The following is a 26,185-nucleotide window of genomic DNA, read 5'->3' as shown; positions in this document are numbered from 1 at the left end:
GGATGTTGTTCCCACAGAGCTAAATGGAATGATTTACCTTTAATTATATGATGTCTTCCTGTCTGCAAGCAGGTTTTCCCCACTACTTATTACCAAGCCAAAGGGAAGGACAGAACAAAATAGAGAAAAGGGAATAAAACCCGATTAAAATAACGGCTCTTTGCAAATCCACTTGCCTCTGAAAGCTTCTCCCCTCCCCATCCAAGCTGCGGGGCCTGGATCGGTCTTAAGGATACTTCAGAATGCAACTGCAATCTGCGGAGAGCCGCCTCTGAGAGATGGATGCCTCACTCCTTCTGTGGAGGTGGACCTGTGATGTGAAACACTCATCTTACCAAGTATGAATAATTTTATCCGTGAGTGAAATCTTGCAGTTGTTTGACAGGGTAGAGCATATTACTGTCCTACTGCTGTTAGAGGGAGAAAAGAATTCATAAGTAAGAACTCCAAATATCACAAGTAGATCTACCTGGAACAATGTCAGACTCAAAACTCAAGCTGTAAGAAACCCCCATGTCTTTCCCGGGTGGCTCGGGGGGGCTGTATTGACCCATCTCTCTCCCCCAGGGCCAGGGGCTGACAGTCGCTTCCTGATAGCGCCTTGTGTAACAGCTCTGCTATTTTCCCTCAGTGTTTTCACCCAAATTTCCTTTCTTATAACCTTGATCAACTCCCCAAGCATACAGATTATTGAACAACAGAAATACCTTCCTTTAATGGCCTAATTCAATATCATAAATCACTTTAACATGCAAATACAGAGCCTCGTGTGTTGCTCAGGTCGGTTGAGAAGCGCAGACCTGCCGTTATGGCACCCGCCGTAACCATGAGGGCCGAGAGACAGCCCTGTGTGTCCCCTGTCACCCATGAACGTGCTCTGGGTCCACTGCAAGTGTGAATTGCGAGTGAATTCATTGCAGGTGGAAAAAAATCTGACAGTGGGCTAAGCAATGGGTTTGCGCTAGCCCTGGCTCCGGGGATGCTCGCCCAAGGTGGGTTGATGGTGCCGGGAATGGGGCCGTCCACGGGAGCGGGGCTCCTCGTGCTCCTTGGGCCCTGCCGCCCCCCGGCGCGGCTCCTGCAGGGCTGCTCCTGCCCTGCGCCCGGGCGCGTGGTGGAGCGCTTTGCTGAAGCACGATCAAACCGGCCAGCTTCAATACTGGCTTGTTTTTGTTAAATTGAGCGTGTTGTGTTTTGGTACATGGCTTGGGGTGGTGAGAGAAATCCATTAAACCTGAAGTTAATTAGTATGGGAAGACTGTAATTTATCAAGATCGCATGAATGAAAGTAAGGGCATTGCTATTTAATTAGTGGGTGCATTTGGATTTTTTAGATTATTTTTTCCTTTCTGATACAATGCAAAATATTATAAATACTTTGCATATAATGAAAGACGAATAGATTAAGGACAGGAACCTGAAGAGACATTAAAAACCTATGGCATAATTTTTTTTTTGCTATTAAGTACATGCTGTTGATCAGATAAGAGAGCTTTTATTGCTGTGGTCTGTTCTCATTTTGTATCTAAATTGAAACTGAAAAGAAGCTTTAAATGACAGAGTCCTAATTTATATTGCCGGGAAGGGCTGAGTTTATAGAGCCATTAAACCAGAATGTGCCTGTTTGTTGCTGCATCTGCTTCCCTGTTTCCGAGACCGTCCACCGGAGCCATGGGGGCCTCCAGGTGATTTTAAGAAGCGTTGGCGCTCAGCTGTGTGCACGCAGAATCCGTTGTGTACTGTGGACTGCTTTCTTCTTCATTTTCCGTAACTTAAGTCATTGCAGATGGAAACTTCACAGTTACCCTCCTTTACGGAAAGCTCTGTCACTTCCGTTCCCAGGACCGGGCCCAGTCCCACGGCTGCCACTGGCGCAGCGGCGTCCCCGGCCATCACGTCGGCGGAGCGGGGTGGTGGCCCGTCGAGGCCGTGGGACGCAGAGCCCACGGCTGTCGTGAGCGTGACCGCCCGCCCAGCCTGCCCCCGCGGCCCTTCCATCGCCGCCCAGCCAGCGACCGGGCCTCCTGGCGCGGGCCAGCGTCCCTGTGCGTAGCGATGGACACGGAGCCCTTTCCCGGCCCTGCTTGGGGCGGCGCCCAAAACGCCGCGCTTGGGCTGGGAATAATGTGCATCTTTTTCCAACCTGGCTGTGCATTTAGCTTGCATGCCACGGCGAGGCGTGCGGAACAGTGTTCACTGGAAGTCTTCCAGCGGCTCATGGCTGCCGTGGTGGGGCTGTGGAGACATTCCCGAGCCTTGGGAGACACCTGCCGTGCGCTCCACAGACCGCAGCGGGCAGGCCCGGTATCCGCCTCCTGTCTCTAAGAGGCAACCTGAATGCAGCACTTTTCGCTCCACGGACTGTAAAACCAACCAAGATTAGGTAGATAGCCTGCATCGTTCCGTAATCTTTTTAATCTTGAATTTTATGCAGGCATCCACACCTGCCCCGGCACTCAAGCGAGCTCCATATCCCTGTACGGCTCCGTTTTGCCTCCCGCGAGCGGTGATAATAGCAATTCTCTGCCTCCCGGGGCTCCTGCGAGTAAATGCATTAGGAATTTATTTGGCTGGGGCAGTCGTGGGACCAGAGTGCCCCAGTATAATTTGTATATAGTCGTGTGCTAGTATACTTGTAATACTAGTATAACAACTGGTACAGTATACTGGCGCTCTAGTATAATTTGCTCTTGTAGGTGTGTCGGTTGTGCAGTTGCCACGTTCTGTACCGACTCGGCTCTGTGCTGCAGCTCTGCCCTTACGCACGCTGCTGTCGGGGTTCCGCACGCTGGCCGTGAGCACACCCGGCTCTGGAAGGTGAGGCCCGAGAAGTTTCTGGAACTTCTGCGTTCCCCATGTTGGTGGCTGCAATTTAAAAATCCACATTTGTAGTGCTCAGTGGGCTGTCAAAGCTGAGATCTGCAGGATTTACACAGTTTTGTGACAGCTGCAGAATAGCACTTCAGTTTCCCGGGAAACTGGCACTGGCTCTCCAAAATCAAGGTGAAGTGTTGGCTGATTATCTGATAATAATGCTGAGCATTTAAATATGAAAGTCTTTGCCTTCCTCTTGCTGAAACAATTTCCATTCCGACAGCATCCAGCAAACACAATCGAGGTCTTGCGAATCCAAACTGTTGCCACAGCCTGGGCTGTGTAATCTCTTCCCAGAGACGAAAGACAGAATTCAGCCTTGGCCCGTTCAGAGCCGTATGCTCTGCTGTTACGATAAAGGCCCAATTTGCCCCCACACCTACTGCACAACCTGGTACCGTTGTTTATATGACAAATTACAGAATAACAAACATTCTTTTCCTTTACCGTGTGTTTTTATACTGTGCCTTTCCAGAACATTTTTGTCCCTAAATGCATTTCCTCGTAATTAATTCTTATTGCTTAAACTTTTTATCTACTCACACTCTTGCCTGTCACCTGAATTCAATCGCTCTTTGGCTTTGCACTCACTGGACTCTTGTTTTGAATCAGTGAGTTTCATCGTTTTGCTGAACATTCCTTTTTCCAGGTCATTGATTTCTAAGGTTAACAAAATGAATCCTCCTGCTGATCCTTGTTACGTCCCACTAATCTCCCTGCTATATCCTGAACCGCTCAATTACCTTTTGTCTTCAATTTCAGAGGCATTTATTGAACCCACAGATCAGTCTGTTGTGCAGGAAGCAGTTTCATACTGGGTTCAGGAACACGTTCCTGTGAATATTTCTCATACTTACACCTCAATTTGTTAAGGTTGTTTCAATTTTCTTGGTTAATTTGCTTCTTGACATGCCCTTTGAAGTGTATTTTCTCCACTGCTTATTTTTTGCAAGAGATGTCTTTCTTTCTAACCTCTATTCTTTTCCATCTGCTCCTGAATAATATCTTCCACTATTTGGTAGTGTTGACTTTCCGCTTTGCAGCACTTTATCATTTCTACCTTTCTGAATCATTTGACTCCTTTGCCACCCTTTGTTCATTTCAGGAAGGGAATAAGAGCCCATATTCTTCTGAAGGACATCTGCTCTTTTTTCCTCACCAGGAAATTGGGGATTTTCTTAGGCCCGTCTTTCACATCGCTAACTCTGTGTCCCTCTTTTTTTCCCCTGGGGGTTGATATCCACCGTGGCCAGGTTTGGCATGATCTGTCGTATCTCAGCTCAGAGGCATAAAACCAAAGCAGTGATGTTCGTGGCGTACCAGCCCATGGCACCCTGTGAATCAGCTGGGCGTTAATGGAACACGGGGCAGAACACAGGTCTTACTCCTGGGATACGATCTTCCTCCAACCCAGATGACCCCTGGTTCAGGGACCTGTAACCGACTCTGCTCTCATCCTTACCGTCCTTGCTAGGAGCGCGCCATGCAGAAGAAAAGGCTTTTTGCACGTTCATTAGTGTGCCAAGGGGTTGTCTTTAGGCGTGTTACAGTAGCCAGGGTCACACGTCTGTCACAAACATAATAGAAGCAGCAGCCCAAACTAAACTTGGGGCTGCAGAGAGCCACTCTGCAGACTGTCCAGGGCCACCGTCACCCTGGGTTGCATTTTTCACATCCAAAATCTGTCATTTCCAGTGCCCAAAGACTGGGTAGCCATTCACAGAGCACACTGACACCCCAGAAGAAGTCAGGTACCTTTGGCAATGGCTCAGATAGTTGGATCTCAGGAATAAGCAATAGAACTGAAGCTCTCGAGAACAATACCTTCTTTGCTAGCCTAAGGAGAGGCACATTTTTAACAGTGACTGACTACGACTGACAGTAAGAGTTTGACACCAGGGCACTGAGAAGGAATGCAAAGGGCACCACTCCTGATCAACAAGCTTGCTTATGAATCCAGTTCCTCTTTAGAAAAAAAGCCAAAAGAAGTTCTGCCTTGGAAAGTACTTTTTGACAAAAACTTGGTTTTACTGGGTCATTTGTTATCTTAAATGATCCTGTTCTATTTTGAATGTTTCAAGTTAATTAACAAAGCCATTCTGAGGTCACATAATTTCTTTCACAGACAAACTAAAGCTCTGGGCTTCTCTGAGGAAATGCAGAATTGAATGAGATGAGCACCCCGAAAACCTCACGGCAAATCCCCTCACATTCAGACCATTACCTCCCAGTCGGTGCATTTGAGAAATTATGACATACTTGAAAAACCCCAAGCTCATGATACCCATAGGCTTTAAATCAGAGTGGGTAAAGGTGTGTCACGTTTGAAAAAAGCAATGGCCACATTTTTGTTGAAAAGCCTCCGGTATACTCAGAACTGCTCGTAGCAGGCGGCAAAGCCCAGCTGAGCAGGGAGCCGAGAGTAGGAGACAGGCTGCAGCAGGCACGGAGTTTATACAGCCTTGAACAGTGACTATGAATTTGAGTTTAGTGTGTTTTGCTGAGCAGCTTTGAGCTACTGGCTGTTGCATTTTTGGAAGAAGAGCTTTGGTGACTAGCTGGGTAGTAATATAAGAAACAAAAGAATGAACAGCCTTGGGGGGGGGAAGTAAAGCTACTTCTAGAGATGAGAGTGGTGTACCCCTTCATGAAATGTTGGAGATGTGGAGTCTTCTACAGCATGTGCTGCAACCCCACCAAACTGCTGGTAGCAGCGAGCTCTGGTGAGCAGGGCACCAGCCACCGCGGTCCCACAGGGGCCCATTAACTTAAAAAGGGGTCTTTAAAGACAGGAGGAAAAAAGACAATGTAATTAGGTAGTTGGGGTCATTGGAAGTACCTAGGCGTTTCTCAACCTGGACAAGACAGTTCCTTTTTAGAACAAATAGACATTCAACAGCATTGTGGGTGACTTCCATTTCCAGTCATGTTGTTGTAACACAGGAGAGAGGAATGTTTGTCTTAAGCATTTTCTTCTTTGAAACAGACAGCAGAAGGACCAGAGAAATTACAAGAGGTAGTGAGTTTAGCAAACCTGCACATAAAACAATCCATAAGAATAAAATGCTGCATTTACAGCTGTAACTGTATACACCCGTATAATTTAAAAGTACAAAGCTGTGTTTCAGGGCTTGCTTTTTTTTAGTTCAGAGAAGGAAACACACAAGTGCTGGACTTAAAAGTGGTTAACCTCAGCGCATGGGCAAAACCAAACCATTCATGCAGCACTGGGCTTTTAACTCATCACAAGTGAGAAAGTTAAACTCGGCAGTTAGTGCAACCAAAGTGCAATTGTGTTCTTCACACTGTGTACGTTTTGACTGGCTTATAAAAAGAATGTAGAAGTTCATGACTCTCCCTGGCAGCTTCTTGAGATGACCGAAGAAAACATGATCTGCAACATATTTGGCCACAGCCTGACTCCGAATGAGAAGACAGGTTTTTATCAGACAGTGGAGAAAAGTCGAAGTCAGCTACCTGGAAAAGGAACATCAAAGAGATCATTTTTAATTTGGATCCTCCTGGCTCAGGTGAGTCCAGCAAGAATACTTTGGGCCACAAGCGGCACTTGGCCCTCAACCAGTTTCAGTCAGCCACCATTTCAAACAGACTTCTGACTTATGCTTGGCTCACGGGCAGTCTCTCTAGAGGTGATACTCACATCGTGGCATGATGCAAAGTGTATTAGGTATGTTCCAAAGGGCCAAGAAAGCTACCTTGGATTTAGGAGCTCATGCTTATTACAAATGCACGTGAAAGCTACGCCAGAGACGGAAGGGAGCTGGGGAGATAAAGGTCACATTCTAGGGTCAAGTGGCAATTTAGTGCCACTTTAGGTAACATACCCACCCTTTCGTACTACCCTGTATCCTCTCTCACTAGCCCCCTGCTAAACTAAACACTCAGAGGTGGATCCTCTCGCATGGATACCTCCTTGTTGGCACCTGCTTGGGAACAATAACAAACTGCCCCGATAGCCCTGGCAACTTGACTAATAGTTCTAGCTCTCCGCGGCCAGCCACAAGCATGCCTGTTGTTCAAAGTGCTGCCTACACTGTTTGGACTTTTTCCACGGAACGGATCAGACGTACCAGGGAAATGCTCCCTCCCGCTCTGTTTGCCTGGGCATTAAAGAAGGGACATGGCTGAAAGGCATCTCATTACTATCCCAGCTCAGAGTAGGAGTAACCGAATACCTCCACGAGATCTTTTTGTTGTGTGTTACTTCGAAAGGTCGTGTACAGCACCAGTCCCAGCGTCACTGAAACCAGAGCAATGCAGAGCAGGACAAAGAGAGCCGGGTGGATCCCTAGGAAAGAGCACAAGGGGACATTGCTGGAGTGATATGATGCACTGAGAAGAGGCAACAGGGAGAAGGAAATGACGTTTTAGGAGAAATTTTGTATTTTTAGAAAAAAGGACATGCGTGTAACAGAGAATAAAGTTTTCCGCCCAGATCACTTCAAGTCTTTCTGACATCTCAGAAGTGAGAATGCGGGGTTGTAAGGGTCTTTCCCTTTTCACCCCTCTTTTCCCTTGAACAGCCTAAACCCCCCACCCAGTTACACAGGTCAGCCCTGTCCCCCCAGGGTGTTTGTATCCCGTGGTACCCCAAGGGGACAGGGAGGAACCTCATCTCCCAGCAGCTCGCAGCCTCCAGCAAAGAGGATTTGCACGCTTGGCCCTGAACACACACGGGTGCCTTCGGAGTGCGAGGGTTTAACCATCCTGCATCGCAGCCTGTCCCGGTCAGGTCCTCTTCACCTGGCCACCTAAGCCCTTCCTCAGATGACTGGGGGACCCAAGAGGCGCGTGTGTGAGCAAGGCTGGGGGGGCAGCAGGGATTGCTGGCTGGGGGACAGAGACACGTCTTGAATGGAGGCCTAGGAAAACCTAACTTTAAGAAAAATATAGCTAAACTAAACAAAAAGAAGAATTGAAACTGCTTAATTAAGGGAGTGTTACAGACGCATATGTTTTCCTAGTTATCCTCTCGAACTACAAGAGCCAGACTATTTAAAGAGAAAAATATGTAATTTAAGTAACTCAGCCTTCCCAGGAAACTCATTAGCTTCAAGATGCTCTTGAGACGACGGGTTCAGTGGGATGCAAGAAGTTCAGAGCAATTACAGAAGCACACTACCGGCTCTCCACTCTCTTCCTGCTTCCTAGGCTTTTCCACCAGCTCCCAGGAAGCTCGCCTGCGGGCTAGTCACTGCCCGAGGGCTGCCCCTCACCTGACGGCCGCACTTTTATTCCGTGGTAGGTCTGCAGCGCGGTCACGCCGTTCTCCACCCTGACGCTGAGGCAATACTGTCCCGCATCCCTGAAGGTATGGCTGAGGTTGTAGCAGGAGCCGTTGATCACCACCAGATGGCATTTTTCACCGTCGAGTGGGATGCACTCGGACTTTATCAGCCAGCACAAAGCCAGCGGCGGGCTGAAATGACAAGAGAAAAAAACTTAGGTGAAAACTTCGCAAAAATTTCAGCTAAGAGTTGATGAATCACTCGGTTAAAGTAGAATAGTAATTCTGAAAATAATGAAGTTAACCTAAATACAAACAGAGAACTAATCAACTGCATAATTGTTTGGTTTGTAGTATTTGTCAATTGAAAAAGTTCTTTGTGATGCTTCTATAAAAGCAAGGCTTTCAGCCGAGAGCTCGGTACCTGCGTGGGGCATGGGAAGGCTATCGTGTGTAGAAAAGCCCTTAGTCCTTCTCCAATAAAGATAAAAGGAATCTTTTTTCCCGGCGCTTCCAAGGGAGTATAGGTTGTTTTTTCTTTGTCCTTCTCACACAGAAGAAATCACTGTCTGTGCTACTGAAGCACACCCAAGACTCTTCTGATTAAAACACCCTGACAACCCAAACTGGAAAGAAATGTGAGATGAGCTCTGTACGATGGCCTAATAGCTGGAAAAGGTAAATAAATCGCAAGGATCACAGTACTCCCTTACAATAACAAAAAGGTTTTATTTGCTATCAGGCAATCTAGGTGCTATTCACTTTATGGCTGTGTGTCTTCTCCCCATGTCTAGTTGATGCCTTTTATTTGCATTTTCAGACCCTTGTTCCAGCTTATTCTGCTTGGATTCACCTTACGCACTGTGGACTTTGATTCTGAAAACCGAGCTTTTCTTTACCCTGTCTTACTAGTATTTTGTTCCTTATCTCTTTAGGACATTCTCTGCTAAAGAAAGCAGCACGTTTATGTGTTGAGCTCATTTTCTAGCTTTGATAACCCATCTCTCAGGCCTTTGTCATTGCTTTAGAATCACAAACTCCTATTGCATGAGGCCCAGTCCTGTGGCTAGGAGGTTACGTCTGGCAAACATTGTCCATCCTAAAACGAAGCCTGCTTTTAGGGATGTCGGGTTTGGCTGTTTGTATTTCCTTGCATGCCATCTCCAGTTTCCACTCCTGCCAATGTGCCATCCACTTTCTGAATTGGTACTTACGTGCCATTGATATGAAGAGATAAACTCAAGTTTTCCATTACGTGAGTCTCTCTGGAGCCCACTACATTAATACTTTTAACAGCATCTGAGAGGAAGAAAAAAAGCATGTCATGCTCCACCTATGAACTTGAAATTAACTGGTTTTCTGGTGAAGCTTTGTTTTCATAGAGTTTGCAGATTTTAGTTCCATCACTCAAACCAATAATAACACTTGCCTCACACCCAAAAAGGAATCCTACCTGAAGAATTGTCATGAGTCTTCTGAATGTTTTGTGATTTCTTTTTAGTATATCATCAACTACTTTGTTAATCCTTTACATTTTTACTTATGTGTTTGTTTACTCTGGAAGCTGATCACATCAATGAGACTTTTCTAATGCTTATTTTTTAGGGGTTGACAGCATAAATTAAACAAACAAATCCTTCAAAACTTACAGGAAACATTTTAAGTTTTAATTGTATGTGAGAGATTTACAAAAAACAGTAAAACTTTCGGTAAATGAAAAAGAAACAGATTTTATTTTCTGCAGTTTTTCTGCACTAGAACTCTTCATTGAATACTGTTGACCAGCTCTTGCATGTGAAATAATGCTGAAGTTGTATTATCATATTACCACATTAAAGCTAGATTGTGTCTGTACGTATATAGCAAGTTCTGTTTTGAGGATGCAAAATGCTTTATAATTACCCAGCAGCTCCAGAGCAGTGGTAAAATCACCGGTTTTCTGCACCGTTTCTCTTTCGTGTATGATGCTTCCAATTTGCTGCCATTCAGCTATGACTTTCAGATGCACTGTGCGGTTCCCCATGCTAGAGCAGTTATAGTAGACAAAGGGTTCCTTGGTAATCTGATAAACCCTATGTGTAATATGAAAAAATTTAGAATCAAAATTGTCTTTTACCAAGTCCTTGCACATTTCTGATTTAAAAAGGAGCAAGCTCGAGTATATTTTCTTTATAGACAATGCTAAAAGTCGCCTGTGATTCTAATTCTACTTTATGTCCATATCAACGAGGATTAATGTCTGTGGCATTACTGATAAAATTGCAATCAGTGAAGATCCAGAGTATATTTGTGCATTTTTAATCAAAGAAACTAAAGAGAGGAGAGGAGAAAATTATTCACATATTCAACAACAATCTGCTAATTGCAGAGATCTGCAGGTGCAATGATTTTTTAAAATAACAATTTACAATAAGCTACTTTCCCCAGTTCATTCAGTTCAGTTCAGCTCATTGCACACACGGTAATATACCTAAGCCTATATTTGAACAAGAAATTTTGGTCTTTAAAACATCGTTTTTTTGTGAGTGCAGTGGCTTCTGGTAATTCACCTGGTTGACATGCTGAGACTGTACCAACTGACAAAGGTGTCTGCTTTGTCCTATGATTTAATCAGGATTTTTCTCTAGATGAGCATCTGAATCAGAACCATCCTGAATACTCATTAAAGCAAACAAAGCAGCCGCACCTACCCATCTCCAAAATCCCAGTTGTAGACAAATGATGCTGACTTGAAGTAATGACTTGGGTCATGAAGACAGAAAGAAATCCGGGTCACGGCGCCCGTGGAGGAACTAGAACCACGCGTGGTAAGTCTACTGTCTTCTATCTGGGCAATGCTAAGATTCCCTGTGATAAATTCTGCAGAATAATAAGGTGGGAAAAGAATGACAGCATATATCACTTTCATGGCATGCTCTGGATGAGCATCAAAACATTATTTAAAGTGTACTGCATAAGTCTTTCTGTGTCCTAGTCCAGGTGGTTAAGGGTGTTTTATATCTATTACTCAGTGTTGTTGCATGTGTTAGTGAGGCAGAGAGATTAAATTATTTATTTGAGGTTATACAATGGGTCATGATAAAGCTTCTAATAGAACTGAGAGAAATAATCCTGGACTGATTGAAGTCTATGTCAATTTCTACTATTGATTTAAAAAGAACTGGGATTAACATCAAGTATCTAGATCAAGGGATTCAGAATCAAACCAGTACACACACCCTTCATGTTTGGGGTGGTGGGTTTTCTTTGTTTGGTGGGGTTTTTGTTGTTGCTGGTTTTCTGGTTTTTTAGTTTTAGCTACTTCCACAGAAATGAAAATTTGAATACTGTGAATAATAGATGTGCTATATATTGTGAATACAGATAGGGTGAAATTTTGATTGTGACATCTGCAGGAGATCCTGTGCTTCAGTTTGTTTACAAGGACTGGCAAAGGCTGATCAAAAATCCTCTCTAACCTATGAATAACGAGGTATTATTATGATACACTTATCAGCTCATTATAAAATTAATGGGATATTAATTACCAGTAACAGACTCTTACCGTGTTAACAATTCATTAAATCTGGTTAACTGTTCTCTAGCTGAGGCACAAACAGGAATCACAATTACCGTTTCAGACTGGGGCTGGTAATGCAGGAGTCACTGGAGCTGTGATTTAAGAGAGCTACTGGCAGCTGCCCCTGGGCGCCTGTGAAGCCCCCGTGGGTGCTCTGGCTTGGGGAAGGCAGAGAGGTACGACGGGACTTGCCTTTCGCAGCTATAGACAGCCCCTGTCCCTTTTGCGTGTGGCATGAGAACGAGAGGTAATGCAAAGCGGGAAAGGAATAAGTGGACGTTCAGCAAGGCAGCAGTTCTTAGCAGAGAAAAGATCTCACGTATACTTTTGTAAAGACTTGTCCAATAAGCTTGGTGTTTCTCAAAGAAAAATCCCAGCTATTCCCCCAAATGTCACTGTGCCCTGAGGTCCGCTCTTTTGTCCTCATGCATGTCCTGATCTTCGGCTGGGAGCCGGCTCTGTTTGGGAGTGTGTAAGTGCAGCACCGGGACACGTGGTTGGAGGGACGTGGTTACTGTCTCTGAAAGAAGGGACGGTGGGAAGCTGCCAGGTGATATTTCACGTCAGTCCCTGTAGCAGAGATTCAGTTAACCACACTGCACCATTGGTCTATTTGTCAAAAAATGCATGTTCTGGTTATGAATACTCCCAGTAAGTTGAAATTGCACTTAGCAATGTTTGGAAAATGAGCTATGACTTCACATCCAATTTCAGTACACTCAGTCAGAACTTTAAAAGAAAACGTAATGGCTCTGTTGTGCCGATGGCCCAAGATTTTGCTATGTCATGCAACAGGGAAAATCAGTAGATTGTCACTGCTCCTGCTCGTCCTAACTTTCAGACTAGAAATACTGGGCATCGGTACAGGAAGCATGGTTTTGGGAGTCGGGACATCGCTGACAGCGCTGATGTGTGAGCTGCAGCTACTAAGTACCTGGTTCCTAGCGCAGTTCCTCTCAGTTCAGAGGCAGGGACGCGTGGGCAGGCTCACGCTGCTGCCTGCACGTAGGTGGATACAGGACGGCCCAAACGCCTGTCCCAGCCCACCCTCACTCACAGGGAACACAAACCAAGCTCTTCCGGCAGAAGTCATATTTACAAAAGCCTGGCTTTTGTTTTTCTGATGCTAGCAAAGGCAGCAAGCATTCTGCTGTATACTGAATTAACTCATAGAAGCTGTAAAGCCATTTTACCTGTAATCTGAAGCACGGTGACGTTTCTAGCGACCGGCCGACATAACCAACAGTTTCTGTGAGTCACCCAGACAGATACAGGGAAAGTCCCAGGAAATTCACCGGTCACATTGATCACGGAGTTAAACTGCTGCTCGGATTTCTCGATCAGAATCAGAGGAGCATAAATCCAGTTAAAGTGATACAAGTTTGACGCGACACTGTCATTCTTCATACTTAGACTGGCATGAACAGTAGCGTGAGCTCCCGTTGTGATGGGACCATTGTTGGTTATTTCCAGACCATACTCCTCTGTGGAGAGAAGAAGAAAAAAAACACCACCTTGTTTTATTGCATTTTTTAAAAAATTTATTTACTCATTTTACTAGTTAGCTGTCGTTATGTGACTCACAATGACACTTAACCCAGCAAAGACTTTGGCACTCTTTTTTTTTTTTTCCCCCCCATTTAAAAACCTGAAACAGAAACTGTTGCATGTATATATGAGTCCAAACAAGTAGCCGGCAATGGGTACTGGCAGCCCAGCAAGCCGCCTGCATCCTGGGCTGCACGCCCAGCAGCGTGGCCAGCAGGGCGAGGGAGGTGACTACTTACACTGAGGGTGGCAAGACACTGGCCCAGAGAGGTGGGAGACGCCCCATCCCTGGAAACATTCCAGGCCAGGCTGGACGGGGCTTTGAGCAACCTGATCTAGTGGAAGGTGTCCCTGCCCAGGGCAGGGGCTGGACTAGATGGCCTTTAAAGGTCCTGTCCAACCCAAAGCATTCTGTGATTCTGTGAAACAGTGAGGCGTGAGAAGTGCAGGACCTGTGATACTGAACCATCCCTCTGGATCGCTTGCCGAGATCTCTTCTGACACGTTTACACAAGACTCCTTACTTCAGCTCTTACAACTACTGCAACGGGCAGAGTGTGAGCGAGGTTGGGTTTTATGGAAAGAGTACATTCAGTTGTTCCAAAAAATAGCAGTGCAACAAGATTAAATGATCTTCATGGATTAAAAAAAACCAACAAAACCCAAAACCAACCCCCAAATCCCAAAACAAAAGGATAGGCAACTACCACAGGGGGTTGTGAATTGGGGCAGAGCTGGGAACAGGATCCGGCTGTTTGCCTCCAACACGGAGCACGTTCCCTCCCTGTGCCAGCGCTCTGCCTGGCTGTCCTCTCGCCAGCGAGTGACGGGGCAGCGCTGGGCACTCTCATCCATGGCCTGTGATGTGGAGGGAGCGCTGGGGTCAGCACTCCCCTGCACTGCCCTTCTGCGCCCAGCAGCTTGGCACGGGGTGGAAGGAGAACCCCAAGCATCTGCTTACTGCCCACGTTTTATTCCATAGATCATGGGTGCTGAGCAGATCTGGATGCAAACGGACTGTGAGAAATAACGGTGACATCACTGTCTCAGCAACACCGTTGTTCCCATTTCACAACACAAGGAATGGCCCTGAGTTCAGATTTTTGAGTTAATAGAGAAATGCTTGTGATTTGAGGAAATCTGGCACAGAGAAGTTTCCAGTCTCTAGAAGATTCGGGCTACTCTCCGCTTTGTTTTAGCGGAACTTGGGGAAAAAAACAGCCAGCTACCTCACGCTTATCTCGCACTTCTTGGAGTTTATCACGGCGCTTTACAAACCAGGGCCACCCTGAAGCCCAACAGCCACAGCAGTTGGAGATTAAGTGGCCAACCCAAGGTCACACAGCGAGTCACCGGCGGAGCCAGACACTTCACCCAGTTCAGGGATTTCTTTTACCTTTCCGGCCTCTCTGCAGAGCGCAGCGCGGCGAGGCCACCGCAGCAGCGACGGTGGCTGCCCAGGTGCGGTGCGGGCCCTGCGCGGGGGGAGCGGGCCCGCAGTTTGGGGTCAGAACGGCGGATCTGAGCCCCGGCTGCCGGGACCCCCCGGCTCCACCGCGGGCACCCGCTCCCAGCGCCTGGCGATGAACTCCGCGCCCGCCGCATCCCCTGGCACGGCTAGCTACCCCGGGCAGGGGACGACCCACCCCCGGCGACTCCAGGTCCGCCCCCTCGCCCTCGCCCCCCTCGCCCGGCGGCGGTGACGGCCCGGACCGGCGGCCCCTCCTTACCTGCCGCCGGGGCGGCGGGGCCCGGCAGCACCAGCAGCACCAGCAGCAGCCGCAGCATCCTCGGGGCGGCGGAGCCGGGCCGGGCGCTGCCCCCGCGGTGCTGCGGCGGCGTGTCTGCTCCGCGCCCTGGGGCGCTCCCCCGCCGCAGCGCCCGGCCCGGCCCCCCCCGGGGGGGCTCCGCGGGGCCGTGTGGCCAACGGGGCGGGCTGCTGCAAAACGGCCGGGGATTTAGAGAAATAATAAATAAAAAGCACAAGTGCCGCCCAGTGCGGAGGGGCTGGGCACGGCTCAGCCCTGGGGAGGCGGCTGTGCCGGTGCGGGGCTGACAGGGCGGGCACGGAGCGCCCCCGGGGCCGGGGCGGCCGTTACCCGCTGGCCGGGCGAGGAGCCCGTAACGCCCGGTGCGCGACGGGGGAGCGGGGCAGCGGCTCTCAGCGCAGCGCAGGGCTCTTGGGGTTTTTTAAGTACTTATTCGTAGCCCTTCCTTACTCCTAGTTCCCCCCCCCCTTTTTTTTTTCTCCTTGTTCGTACAGATCAGCCCCCCGCTACCGGCTTTGCCCCCGTTCCCCGGCGGGGCGGGCGCTCGGCGGGAGGGGCCCGGGCCTGCCGGGGGCACCGACAGCGGCCGCCTCTGCCCGGGGTAACTCATAACTCCTCGCCCGCTGTTACCGGCGGCCGCCGCCTTAGCGGAGACCCCGGGGCTGAGGGGCCGGCCGGCCTCACCTCAGGCAGCGCGGCCCGGCGGCGGCGGGGGCCCGCAGGCGCCCTCCCCGGCTGGGGCGAAGCCGCCGGACGGTGCGGGTGCCCTGCGCCGGGGCGCGGTGAGGGGCCCGGGCGGGACCCGGTGCGACGCGCGGGAGGCGGCGGCCGGAACTGGGCTCGGGCGCTTCCGTTGCGCCCATGCGCTGCCGCCGGCCTCCGGGAGCAACAAAGGAGGGAGCCGGGGGGCCGGGGCCGGCCGAACCCGGGGAGCCGCGGGGTGAGGAGCGCCGCGGGCGGCGGCGCCTCGGCGGGGCCCGGACTCGGGCCTGGGCGCGGGGTGAAGCGGGGCGGCGGCAGGCGAGGCCCGGCCCGGCCCGGCACGGCGCAGGCTGCGGGGCGGAACCGGCGGCCGCGGGGAGGAAGAAGGGGCCGGAGCCCCGCCAGCACGACGCCCGCAGGCCTTGGGCCTCGGACGGGGACCGGGAGGGCTGGGGGCCGGGGCGAGGCCCCGTCGCGGCCGTTCACGGGTGTCCGTGTTCACAGGGCGGGCGCCTCGGCGGGGATGGGGCCGGTGTGATGGCGCCCGGCAGCGGGGAGTGACCCGGCGGCGACCAGCCCTGCGGCGGGGAAGGTGAGGAGCGCGGGGCCCTGAGCCGGGCGTGTGCGGGGCTCTCCGGCCTGGTGGGGCTGGGCTGAGGCGGGCTGTGCCGGAGAGCCGGGGGGGAAGCAGCGGCTTGAGGGGAGGCCGCCGGTCTTTCAAGCGGGATGTGATCTCGGGTTTCTCTCCGAGCGGGAAAGCCGCCGGGCGGCTCCTGGCCCCTCTGGGAGCGGGTGCTACCGCGGTGTCCGCGGCGGCATGAGGGGAGCGGGGCCTGGGCACCCCCAGCCTGCTCTGCTGCCGGGGAGACCGGGCCAGCACACCCGGGCTGTCCCCTCTGGTGACAAGAGCCCAGTAGCCACTTGTACCCCGAAGCGTGTACCTGTCATAGCGAGTGCTGTACGTGCCAGGCGTATCTTTGTAAGCCTAACTAAATGTCACAGTTGTGATTTTTGGAAAAGATGCGTCCTCTTTGGTACCCCAAAATAATGGGTGTAGGTGATGTGGTCGCTGCTGTTAACCAGTCATTTAAACTAACAAATATTTTGCTTTATTTTTATGTAGGTGTGTTAGTCTTGATTTTATGTGCTGAAAGCTGATCCTCCCTCCTCCAAGATGGCATTCGTTTCAGCACAAGGGCCTACGGTGGTGGACCAAACCACTCTGATGAAAAAATACCTGCAGTTTGTGGCTGCTCTTACAGATGTCAATACACGTAAGATAACTTTTTTCTGTTGAAAGTTACAGTTCTTCAATAGTTTGAATATTGTTTAGACAGTTGATAAACGTGTGCTGAATTCACTTTGAATTTTGTTTGAGTATTGATTTTTGAAGAAGCAAAGTGATGAGAATACTTGCATGAGCCAAAGTGAGCGAGCTGTGTGTGTGCGGTTGTGTGACGGTTGTTTGTGAGAGTTGCGTGCCTTATAACTGGGCAGTGATAGCTAAACTGATAAGATCTGATTGCTTCTTTCATCAATGAACCTGGTGTTTTCCTTCACGATGTAGTTTTACATTTATTTTTTTTTTGCTTGAATTTCCTTTTTTTCAGCTGATGAAACCAAATTGAAAATGATGCAGGAAGTCAGCGAGAATTTTGAGGTAAATGGATAAAAAAAGAACAAACCCCAAACAACAAAACCCCCCCAACCTCTCCCCCCACTTCTGATATGGCCGTCTTTCTTGTGCTTAATGTATATTAGTTTGATTTCTGATGTTATGTCATTAAAATAGTATCTTGTAAGTTAGTATCTTGTGATTTATCATCGGTGTTGTTATAAGTCATTGATTTTCAGGTTTGTATTTAGGAATTAGGCAGGCTATTGAAGAATTACGTTTGGACTTCGATAACTCTTTCATGCTCTAATCTTTATTTAGTAAGCATTTAAATAAAGGTGAAGTAATAGATTTTTTTCTTCAACTTTGTTGAATTATATGAAATCTCTGTATTTAAAGCTTTCTTCTATTTAATTCCACTTTGTATTGTGCCCTTGCGAAGCAGAGGTCCCTCTGATTCCTCCAAGTAGTTCCATAGTACGTAAGTGAGGGAGGAGTTGTCAGATGCAGAATCTGACATCAGGAGTGGAGACGGCTCTGGTGACACGTTTTCATAGTGATGAAGCATCAAGTTTAGATGAGCAGCAGGAAAAAAAAAGTGAGACGCAAATTAAACCAAACCTGTGTTAACAGAAATTATGTTTTAGTCGAATACTTGGTTATTATGTGTCTGTTCTGAAATAATATAAAACTTGTTATGCTGTAGAATAAGTTAAAAATCTTAGAATCACTGTAATTCTCTCTATCTAGTTTGTTAGTCATGTTGCAATTAAAAAAAAAAAAAGTGCTACCACTATAACATATACTGTCCTTACCTGCTTTATTTGAAACACATTGCTGGGGCGTGTTGAACTTCTAATCCACCAACGCCCCCAAGTCCTTCTCCTCAGGGCTGCTCTCCATCCCCAGCCTTTATGGATACTGGCCCTGACCCAGGGGCAGGACCCTGTGCTTGGGCTTGTTGAACCTCTTGAGGTTCATGTGGGCCCACCTCTCCAGCCTGTCCAGGTCCTTCTGGATGGCATCCTGTCCCTCAGGCGTGTCACCACACCACTCGGCTTGGTGTCATTGGCAAACGTGCTAAGGGTGCACTTGATCCCACTGTCTATGTCATTGATGAAGATACTGAACGGTGCTGGTGCCGGTATGGACCCCTGAGGGTCACCGCTTGTCTCTGATCTCCATCTGGACATTGAGCCGTTGACCACTACCCTCTGGATGCAACCATCCAACCAATTCCTCATCCGCCAAATGGTCTACCCGTCAAATCCATCTCTGTCCAATGTAGACATCCCCCACCCTTCCTTCTTCTTCCCCCATCTTTTTATCGCTGAGCATGACGTCACATGGTCTGGAATATCCCTTTGGTCAGTTGGGCTCAGCTGTCCCGCCTGTGTCCCCTCCCAGCTCCTTGTGCCCCCCAGCCTGCTCGCTGGTGGGGTGGTGTGAGGAGCAGAAAAGGCCTCGACTGCTCAGCAGGACCCAAAACGTTTCTGTCATCAATGCTATTTGTAGCACAAATCCAAAACACAGCTCCATAGTAGCTACTGTGAAGAAAATTAACTCTGTCCCAGGCCAGACCAGCACATGCATTTAAAATGTGTTTGTGCCCTTGCTGTGATACCTGTCTGCTTTCTTGAAAGCCCTTGAGATAAAAGATCTTTGTTTGCACAGTGACTAGTATAATAAGTTTTATGGTCGCATTTTATGAAATCTTACTGTGAAGTAGAGAATAGTAGTGGAAATCTATAAAAGGAGGTGGCTTCATAAAACTTTTATGTTATTCAAGGAATAATGTGGATAAGCCCCTGAAATACCTATATAGATTTTTCGAAAGAATGCTGCATTCTTATTTGTACCTTTATTAACAGAGCAGTGTGCTGCTGTGTAACAGGCGCCGCAGAGAACTGCCTGACAGCACCTACGGGAACTGCAGCTGAGTTGCCAAATAAACCTCACAGTGGCCAAGTTAGATTTGTGTTTAAGGCAGATGCAGCAGTTCAGATGGAGGAAGCTTGCTCATCTAATATTTCTTCCGGCTTCACAAGTGGACAGTAGCGCAAGATCATTTTCACAGGGGAAAGTAGTGCTCGGTTTGGGTGGTGCATGCATGTACACTTATTTGTAGAAATAACTAAAATCTCAATTTAACAGTGGCTGAAAAGTCTTGGGAATCCTAAAGCAGTGAAACGTGAGAGTGCTTGTCAATCTTGTTCAAGAACACCTACAGCGTTTTTGTGGTGTTTTTTTCCCTTTTAAAATAGCTGTATGTTATGCCAGTTTCGTTTTCTATGTGAGGTGACAGTATTAAAATAGAAAAAAAATATTACAGTCCATTGGGATCGGAGGAAAGAGATTAATTTCCATTCACTTTTGTTCATTTCAGTAGTAGTGCTCTGAGTGTGTCAGCAGATACCAAATCACCGAGTCCATTCAAAAGTCACTGAAAACGTTTAATAGTGGCCTTGAAGGTCACTTCATCTGTGTAATGTTTATTAGGCCTGTCTCCTCATTTTTTGGTGTGTTGTTTTTTTTTTTTTCTTAATCAGAATGTGACATCATCCCCTCAATATTCTACTTTCCTGGAACACATCATCCCTAGGTTTCTCACCTTTCTACAGGATGGAGAAGTTCAGTTTCTGCAGGAGAAGCCAGCGCAGGTAAGCTGTGTGGAGCACTGCTGGCCTTTGGCAATGTGTGCTGCCTCTTCGGTGAAGTACTTGATTAACCTGATGAACTGATTTATGTATAGACTTTGTTGTTAAAAATAGATGTGGCATTTGGAATGAAATTGAAAAAGTCCAGTTTCTAAATAAGTTACTTAACAAACTTCGCAAATCTGGGCTTCTATGAAAAATGGGGAAAAACAAGGTGCAAGAGCATTGGCTTTCTCACTGAAATATGGCACGTTGTTACAAATTACTGAATTTACTGTGGAATGAAAGGCGAAAGTTGAATCTATGTCGTTAAATACTTAAAATTGAGTTCCGTAAAAATGATAACTTGCATTTTTCAACTGTAAATTTGTTAAATTTGCCTTATTCACATATAAGGGTAGTAGGAAGCATTATATGTTTGTGGATACGCATATGTCTACATGAAGTACAATTTTTTTTTTTTCTCTTAAGCATGCAGAAGTATTAATCTGAAAACATGTTTTAACCAATTGTTTTTTGTGGGCTTTTAAGAAGTTCTATTGTATCTTTATTTTTTTTTACTTTTTTTTACAGCAACTCCGAAAGCTAGTGCTTGAAATAATTCACAGAATACCAACAAATGAACATCTTCGTCTTCATACCAAAAATATCCTGTCTGTGATGTTTAGATTTCTAGAGGTATTTTGTTTTTTTTTTTGTCTTCTAACTGTTTCAAATTTTCAGAAAGATTTTTCTCTCTTCATCTCCAAAAATTGCTGGGGATAGGATTTTCAATAGCTGTGCTTCCAGAGCAGGAGTGGAAGGGCATTCTATTTAGGCTTCACAGTGTGGTATCTTAATATCTACAGGTTTTCTGCATGTTCTCTTCTGCCCTTTAGAAACTTGGATTGTACAAATGCAAGGAACTGTTCTCATGCTAGCCAAGATTTCATTCCTGAACGCTTTTCTGGCTCATATAAGTGCTGCAGATACCTGATTCTAGAGACTTTGTCTTGTTTCTTACTTGGAGTTGAAGATGTTGTCATTTGAAGCTCGCAGAAAATAACCTGCTCTATGTGGAGGTGTCTCGGTCTGTGAATAGCCCCGCTTGTGTCTCTGTGGGGCATTAGAAACAGGTCTGAGGGTACAGAGCGGTTGGAACTTCTGGTTTTTGGTCCAGTGGGTGTGAATTTAATGTTAGCCATAGTCTAAGGCTGCAGGGTGAAGTTCTATCACAGGAAAGGATCTTGCTCGTGAAAATTCATATTAATGGAGCACTTGTAGGTTGCTGAGAGGACTATAATGTTACAGGGTTTTGAAGTACTTAGGGAGTAGTTGAAGAATGCAGCCGTAGGCTCACTAAAGATTCTCTTTTTTTTTTTCAGACGGAGAATGAAGAAAATGTACTGATTTGCTTAAGAATAATTATTGAATTGCACAAACAGTTCCGACCAGCCATTACCCAAGAAGTAGGTCCTAAGTTTTGCTATACGGTATATAGAACTTGTTGCCATCCTCTTCAGAATTGTTGCTTTGCTCAAGTGGATTGGTTGGTTGGTTGTTGTTTTCCTGATGTCCTTCTGTGTTGGCTGACCTGTTGTGGTAACCGTATGTTTAGGTTTTTTTTTAACCTTGAAGTAATTTTTAAAAGAGGTTTGCATAGTGCTAGCACCCCTGGGAAAGAACAGACTGCTAAAGCCTAGTTGTCTTTGCTTTAAGTGTTTGTGGGCAATATGATTAGACTAAGGAAGAGAATTCCCACAGAAGGGAAGAGAACTGGTGCCTTTTTAGGTTGTGAAAGGGAAAATCCTGGAAAAGGAATATTATGATTGTGTCATGTGTATCCCCAGTCCCGTCCCTGCCCCCAGCCCTGCTTCTCTCCTGTGGCTCATGAAGGAGTATATGAAAGTTTGCATTTTATTCTATTGCTTTCTTTCCTTGATTTTCCCCTGGGACTTTATAGTAATTATTTCTAAGAATTTTGTGTTGGAGCTGTGTTGGGATGATAGGTAAATCAATTTTGTGCCAAGTGCAATTCAAATTAGTATTGGCAGAACCGGAGGAAATAGGAGAATGCTTTCGGGTTCTTTTTAAATATCACGAAAAATATGCTCTAGTGGTGACTAAAGATTTTATGTAATTGTACTGTTAATACAGAGATTCTAAAATTGTGAATTTTTTTTTTTGTTATGGTAAACTGACTTTTCCTTCCTAGATCCATCATTTTTTGGACTTTGTGAAACAGATTTACAAGGAACTCCCAAAAGTAGTGGTAAGCTTTTTATTTCTTAAATTGCCCTTTCTATAGTCAGAAAACTAGTCTTTATTTCTTGATTTTATCTTTAAAAGATACTACATTTTGTATCTAGTGATACAAAGTAAATATCACTTTAATATTTAATAAAAATACATATAAATATGGAGAAATTTACATTTTGAATTAGAAAATGTTCTGTTTCTAGCACCCATACTAATATGAGAAGACTGAGGCAAATGTATACAATAATGCACTAATCAGTTGACTGCAGTGGCGGCCATGGAGCCAAATGGCTTTTTTTAAGGGAAAGGTGAGGTGATGGATGTACTTTCCAGCAGAGAGCTCTTCAGTGTGCTTCGTCTCTGCGGGGGCCATGTCCTGCTCTCCCGTTTGATTCTTTAACAAAGCACCACCCTGCTTGGGGATGCTTTTCCGCTTCTTGCTGCAGCGGGAGTGGACGACCGCAGGACGCGTGTGTACTCCTGGTGGATACTGCAGTGTAAACATCATCTGCAGAGAAGAAAAAACCGTCTGTAATAAGTTGTGGGGAAAGATTATATGGAGGAATTCCAGTGAGGTAAACGGCCTTTTGACTATTACGAGCATTATTATGTTTTTCTTCTGTTCTTTGCTTGTAGAATCGGTATTTTGAGAATCCTCAGGTGATTCCAGAGAACACCGTTCCTACTCCTGAAATGGTTGGCATGATTACGACAATTGTGGTGAAAGTAAACCCTGAGCGAGAGGACAGTGAAACGAGAACAGTAAGCATTCTAACTCCTCTTTAGCTGTGAGGCTGTCTGTGTCACAATACCCCAAGTCGTAAGGGCAGGTAAAGGCAATAGGCTTTCTTTGTGCTTGTCTTTCTCACCAAGATTTGTTTGTAGAAGCTGACTGAAATTTTTCAGGTATTGTCTGTGCAGCTGTAATTACGGGATTTTTATTTAATGTAGTACCACATGGTTTTGTGCTTTTAAAATGTTATTAGCGATAAATATAGTGCTGTTAAAATGAGCAGTTTCTTTAAAAATGTATTTCAAATACTTTTTTTGATGAATAATTAAACTGTTTATAAAACATGTATTCTTTTTTTCAGCATTCTATAATTCCCAGAGGATCTTTATCTCTGAAAGTCTTGGCTGAGCTACCTATTATTGTTGTTCTTATGTACCAGGTTAGTATACTGTAGTATTTTGCATGTAAATACTTTTTGTTACTGAATGGCTTGTGTCACTTCTGCTGGCTAACATACTAGTAAAAATTAATGTAACGTATTTTTAAGATTAAAATATGGTCTAAAAATAAGCCGCTGAAATGTCTTAATTTTTTCTGATTAGCTCTCAAATAAGTTGACTGCGAGTGGGACTCGTAAATTTCTCTAATAATACTTTATTTATTTTTAAGCTCTACAAGCTGAACATTCATAATGTAGTAGCTGAATTTGTGCCCTTGATCATGAACACTATTATAATACAGGTTTCTGCTCAAGCGAGGTAAGAGCATTTTAGCAATATTTTGATGATATTGGGATAAACTACTTAAACCTGCCATTCAGTATTGCCCAAAATATTTTTGTCTTATATCCTGTGATTTTTGCTTCTAGTCTTACTGCTTTTAATCTTAAAAGTAGCAATGCTTATTTGATGCGAAATTGTCAAATTTTGTAGGTGAAGTAATTGGCAAATCTGAATAGTTCCATTATATGTCACTGATAAAACTCACAGTTCTGCAGTAGATCCCAATTTATTGTTTGATAATGCATTTTTTTAAGTAGAGTTTCTCAGAAATCAGCATTGCCACAGGTAGTATGTGATGGAGAGAGTGTTAGCTAGGACACTTGCTGTCGTTTAATCTTTGCCATACCACCAGTGATACGTTTTTGCTCTCCCAAGGTGTAGCTTAGGTGAAAAAAAATTGCCCCAGTCAGGGGAACGGAGCCCATTTGGTGCTCGCTGTAGAGAGCGGAAATTGTGTGGCTCCTCAGGGCTGTGCAGTTCTGCTTAGAGCATTTGAATGGCAGAGAGCTTGTTGAAAACGGGCTGCCCCATATGGATTTTATTCCCTTATGAAGCAAGAACCCCACCAAAAGATGATGTAACTTGAAACTTCCGTGAATTTTCTAAATGAAGGTATTAAAGAGGAACAAAATCGTAACCACTGTTCAACTTAATTTCAGGCAACATAAACTTTATAACAAGGAATTGTATGCAGATTTTATCGCTGCTCAGATTAAAACGTTGTCTTTTTTGGCTTACATCATAAGAATTTACCAGGTAGGTTGCATTTTTATTGCTTTCTTACTCTTAGTGCAACAGATCTCCAGTTACTTTATGGCAGGGCAGTGGCTGGTGTGACTGCAGCGCGTCAGGGACTGGAGGGGAGCAAATGTGAAGACAGGGCTGTACTTGGTTGTCCCGTCAGAAGTATTCTCATGCGAATGCAAAGTAAAAACGTGCCTTTCCCTCCGCCCCGGGCATTTATGGAATGGCGGTTGTATTTTGTTTTTACAAGTAGACTCCTTAAAGAGAAACAAGTGAATTTCAATTGAATGTTATTTTGCAAATGTAAAGCAAAGCTTTAAAATAGAATGTCATAACAATTGTATTCATGTTAATTTTTGTTATAGGAATTAGTGGCTAAATATTCTCAGCAAATGGTAAAGGGAATGTTGCAGTTGCTCTCCAATTGCCCAGCCGAAACGGCGCACCTCCGGAAGGAGCTTCTGATTGCTGCTAAGCACATCTTGACGACAGACTTGAGGAGCCGTATGTAGTACTCTTTAAAAACGTATCTATAAACTGGAAAGATTTCAAGTATTTCTGTGTATTTGAGGCATATTGCTTACTATTTGTTTTGGACTATTGCATACTTCTGAATATTTTTAGGGTGGTTGTGGCTTTTGATTTGCCTTTTTTCTTTTTCCTTAAAAAAAAAAAATAATAAAATAATCTAAGATGGCATGCTGAACAAGTGGCTTTTCTAGCTTTCCAGGTTCCGAGTAATTACCGTTTGATGATAAAAATTTGTGTTGGTTTGTAGTTGTGCCTACAGTTGTACGGATACTTTAAAATCCTAATCTGATGACCTGAGCGGAAGTAGTTCTGTCAAGACTGATACCATGTTTGATTCAGCTCATAGAATGTGCTTCTAGCAGAGGAAAGCTATTTTTGGTCTGCCCGAATTGACTGGGTTGGGTGGATATGTTCTGTTTTGGCAGAATTGCAAAATTGGAGATAAGTGTACTTTGTAAAATATTAACTTCTGTCTTTTCATCGTTACTGTGTGGTCCCCTTCCTTTTCCTTCTGCTAACAACAGTTATGGGGCAGTGTGATGTCTTACAGGTATTGTGAGCTCACCAAAAAACCAGCATGTTTCCTACTTCTAGAATTTAGTATTGGGGTCACATGGAAAGCTGTTTCTTTAACTGTTTTTCTAAAGAAATCATTTTAATTGTTCTAAGTTTCTCAGCCTCTCCTTAATTACTTCTGAAATTGACCAGTTTCAACAAAATTCAACAGAGGACCGAGATCTTAAAGATAAGATGTTCTGTGTTGTTTGTGAACTTTAGTGTTTGGGTAGCGGACAAAACCTGAGTTAGTGTCTTCGCTGGAGGAACAAAGAGCAGTGTGAGCTTAGCAATTCGTTGCCCCTTCATGGCCGCTGGCTGGCGTTTTAGCATGTGTGCTGCCAACGCCTCCCTCCAGCCCGGCTCCAGGCTCCCTGCCTGCCCCAAAGCAGGTGTAGAGGAGGAAATGCTTGGAAATGGTGAGAAGAGGGAATGTGGTATCGCAGGAGCAATAAGGAGTGCGAGGAAGAGGAGAAATAGGGTACAAAGTATGTGGAGATGTGTAGAAGGCTTCGGTCGTTCTGCTGGTGCAGTTCAACTGACTTGGGAAAATGAGTGCTGACGGGCGTGTTTCATGTTTGTGGGTCTTGCCCATTTTAACTGAGATGTCCATTTCAAAAAGCCAGAGTG

General features: G+C 45.9%; 2 protein-coding genes across 4 annotated transcripts in view; one reads left to right on the top strand and one right to left on the bottom strand.

Annotated features, from left to right (window-relative positions):
• Nucleotides 1–5,705: 5,705 nt before the first annotated feature.
• Nucleotides 5,706–15,822, bottom strand: TMEM130 (transmembrane protein 130). Of its 2 annotated transcripts, none has more exons than XM_063342698.1 (8): nucleotides 14,960–15,648; nucleotides 12,875–13,165; nucleotides 10,813–10,981; nucleotides 10,025–10,194; nucleotides 9,337–9,421; nucleotides 8,112–8,314; nucleotides 7,071–7,183; nucleotides 5,706–6,351 (listed from the first exon to the last, which is right to left on the bottom strand). In XM_063342698.1, the coding sequence occupies exons 1-8, from the start codon at nucleotides 15,015–15,017 to the stop codon at nucleotides 6,175–6,177; spliced, it is 1,266 nt and encodes a 421-aa protein (XP_063198768.1). In that variant the 5' UTR covers nucleotides 15,018–15,648; the 3' UTR covers nucleotides 5,706–6,174. The 2 variants fall into 2 exon arrangements, with proteins under 2 accessions (XP_063198768.1, XP_063198769.1); XM_063342699.1 differs by lacking the exon at nucleotides 14,960–15,648 and adding an exon at nucleotides 15,683–15,822 and having other exon boundaries at nucleotides 5,707–6,351.
• Nucleotides 15,823–15,842: 20 nt separating this feature from the next.
• TRRAP (transformation/transcription domain associated protein) overlaps nucleotides 15,843–26,185 on the top strand; it is a 95,710-nt gene continuing 85,367 nt past the window's right edge. For both annotated transcript variants that reach the window (XM_063342696.1, XM_063342695.1), the window contains exons 1-13: nucleotides 15,843–15,938; nucleotides 16,205–16,292; nucleotides 16,824–16,974; nucleotides 17,311–17,360; nucleotides 19,865–19,975; nucleotides 20,546–20,650; nucleotides 21,337–21,420; nucleotides 22,167–22,223; nucleotides 22,847–22,972; nucleotides 23,305–23,382; nucleotides 23,613–23,701; nucleotides 24,385–24,481; nucleotides 24,835–24,973. In XM_063342696.1, coding sequence (XP_063198766.1) covers nucleotides 16,875–16,974; nucleotides 17,311–17,360; nucleotides 19,865–19,975; nucleotides 20,546–20,650; nucleotides 21,337–21,420; nucleotides 22,167–22,223; nucleotides 22,847–22,972; nucleotides 23,305–23,382; nucleotides 23,613–23,701; nucleotides 24,385–24,481; nucleotides 24,835–24,973 — 1,036 coding nt within the window. In that variant the 5' untranslated portion in view covers nucleotides 15,843–15,938; nucleotides 16,205–16,292; nucleotides 16,824–16,874. The remainder of the gene's footprint in view (nucleotides 15,939–16,204; nucleotides 16,293–16,823; nucleotides 16,975–17,310; nucleotides 17,361–19,864; nucleotides 19,976–20,545; nucleotides 20,651–21,336; nucleotides 21,421–22,166; nucleotides 22,224–22,846; nucleotides 22,973–23,304; nucleotides 23,383–23,612; nucleotides 23,702–24,384; nucleotides 24,482–24,834; nucleotides 24,974–26,185) is intronic.

This window comes from Chroicocephalus ridibundus, chromosome 8 (assembly GCF_963924245.1).
Source record: "Chroicocephalus ridibundus chromosome 8, bChrRid1.1, whole genome shotgun sequence".
NCBI lineage: Eukaryota > Metazoa > Chordata > Aves > Charadriiformes > Laridae > Chroicocephalus > Chroicocephalus ridibundus.
Note: the sequence above shows the minus strand (reverse complement) of the source record. Positions and strands in the feature narration are given on the sequence as shown.

What these genes read in the sequence shown, in the direction of transcription:
- TMEM130 (XM_063342698.1), bottom strand. Translation starts at nt 15,017, where the DNA reads ATGCTGCGGCTGCTGCTGGTGCTGCTGGTGCTGCCGGGCCCCGCCGCC. An exon ending in CACTGCTCTGGAGCTGCTGG is followed by an intron (nt 9,422 to 10,024) that starts GTAATTATAAAG and finishes TCTTCCTCTCAG; the next exon opens with ATGCTGTTAAAAGTATTAAT. An exon ending in TCTCTTCATATCAATGGCAC is followed by an intron (nt 8,315 to 9,336) that starts GTAAGTACCAAT and finishes TTGTCATTTCAG; the next exon opens with CCCGCCGCTGGCTTTGTGCT.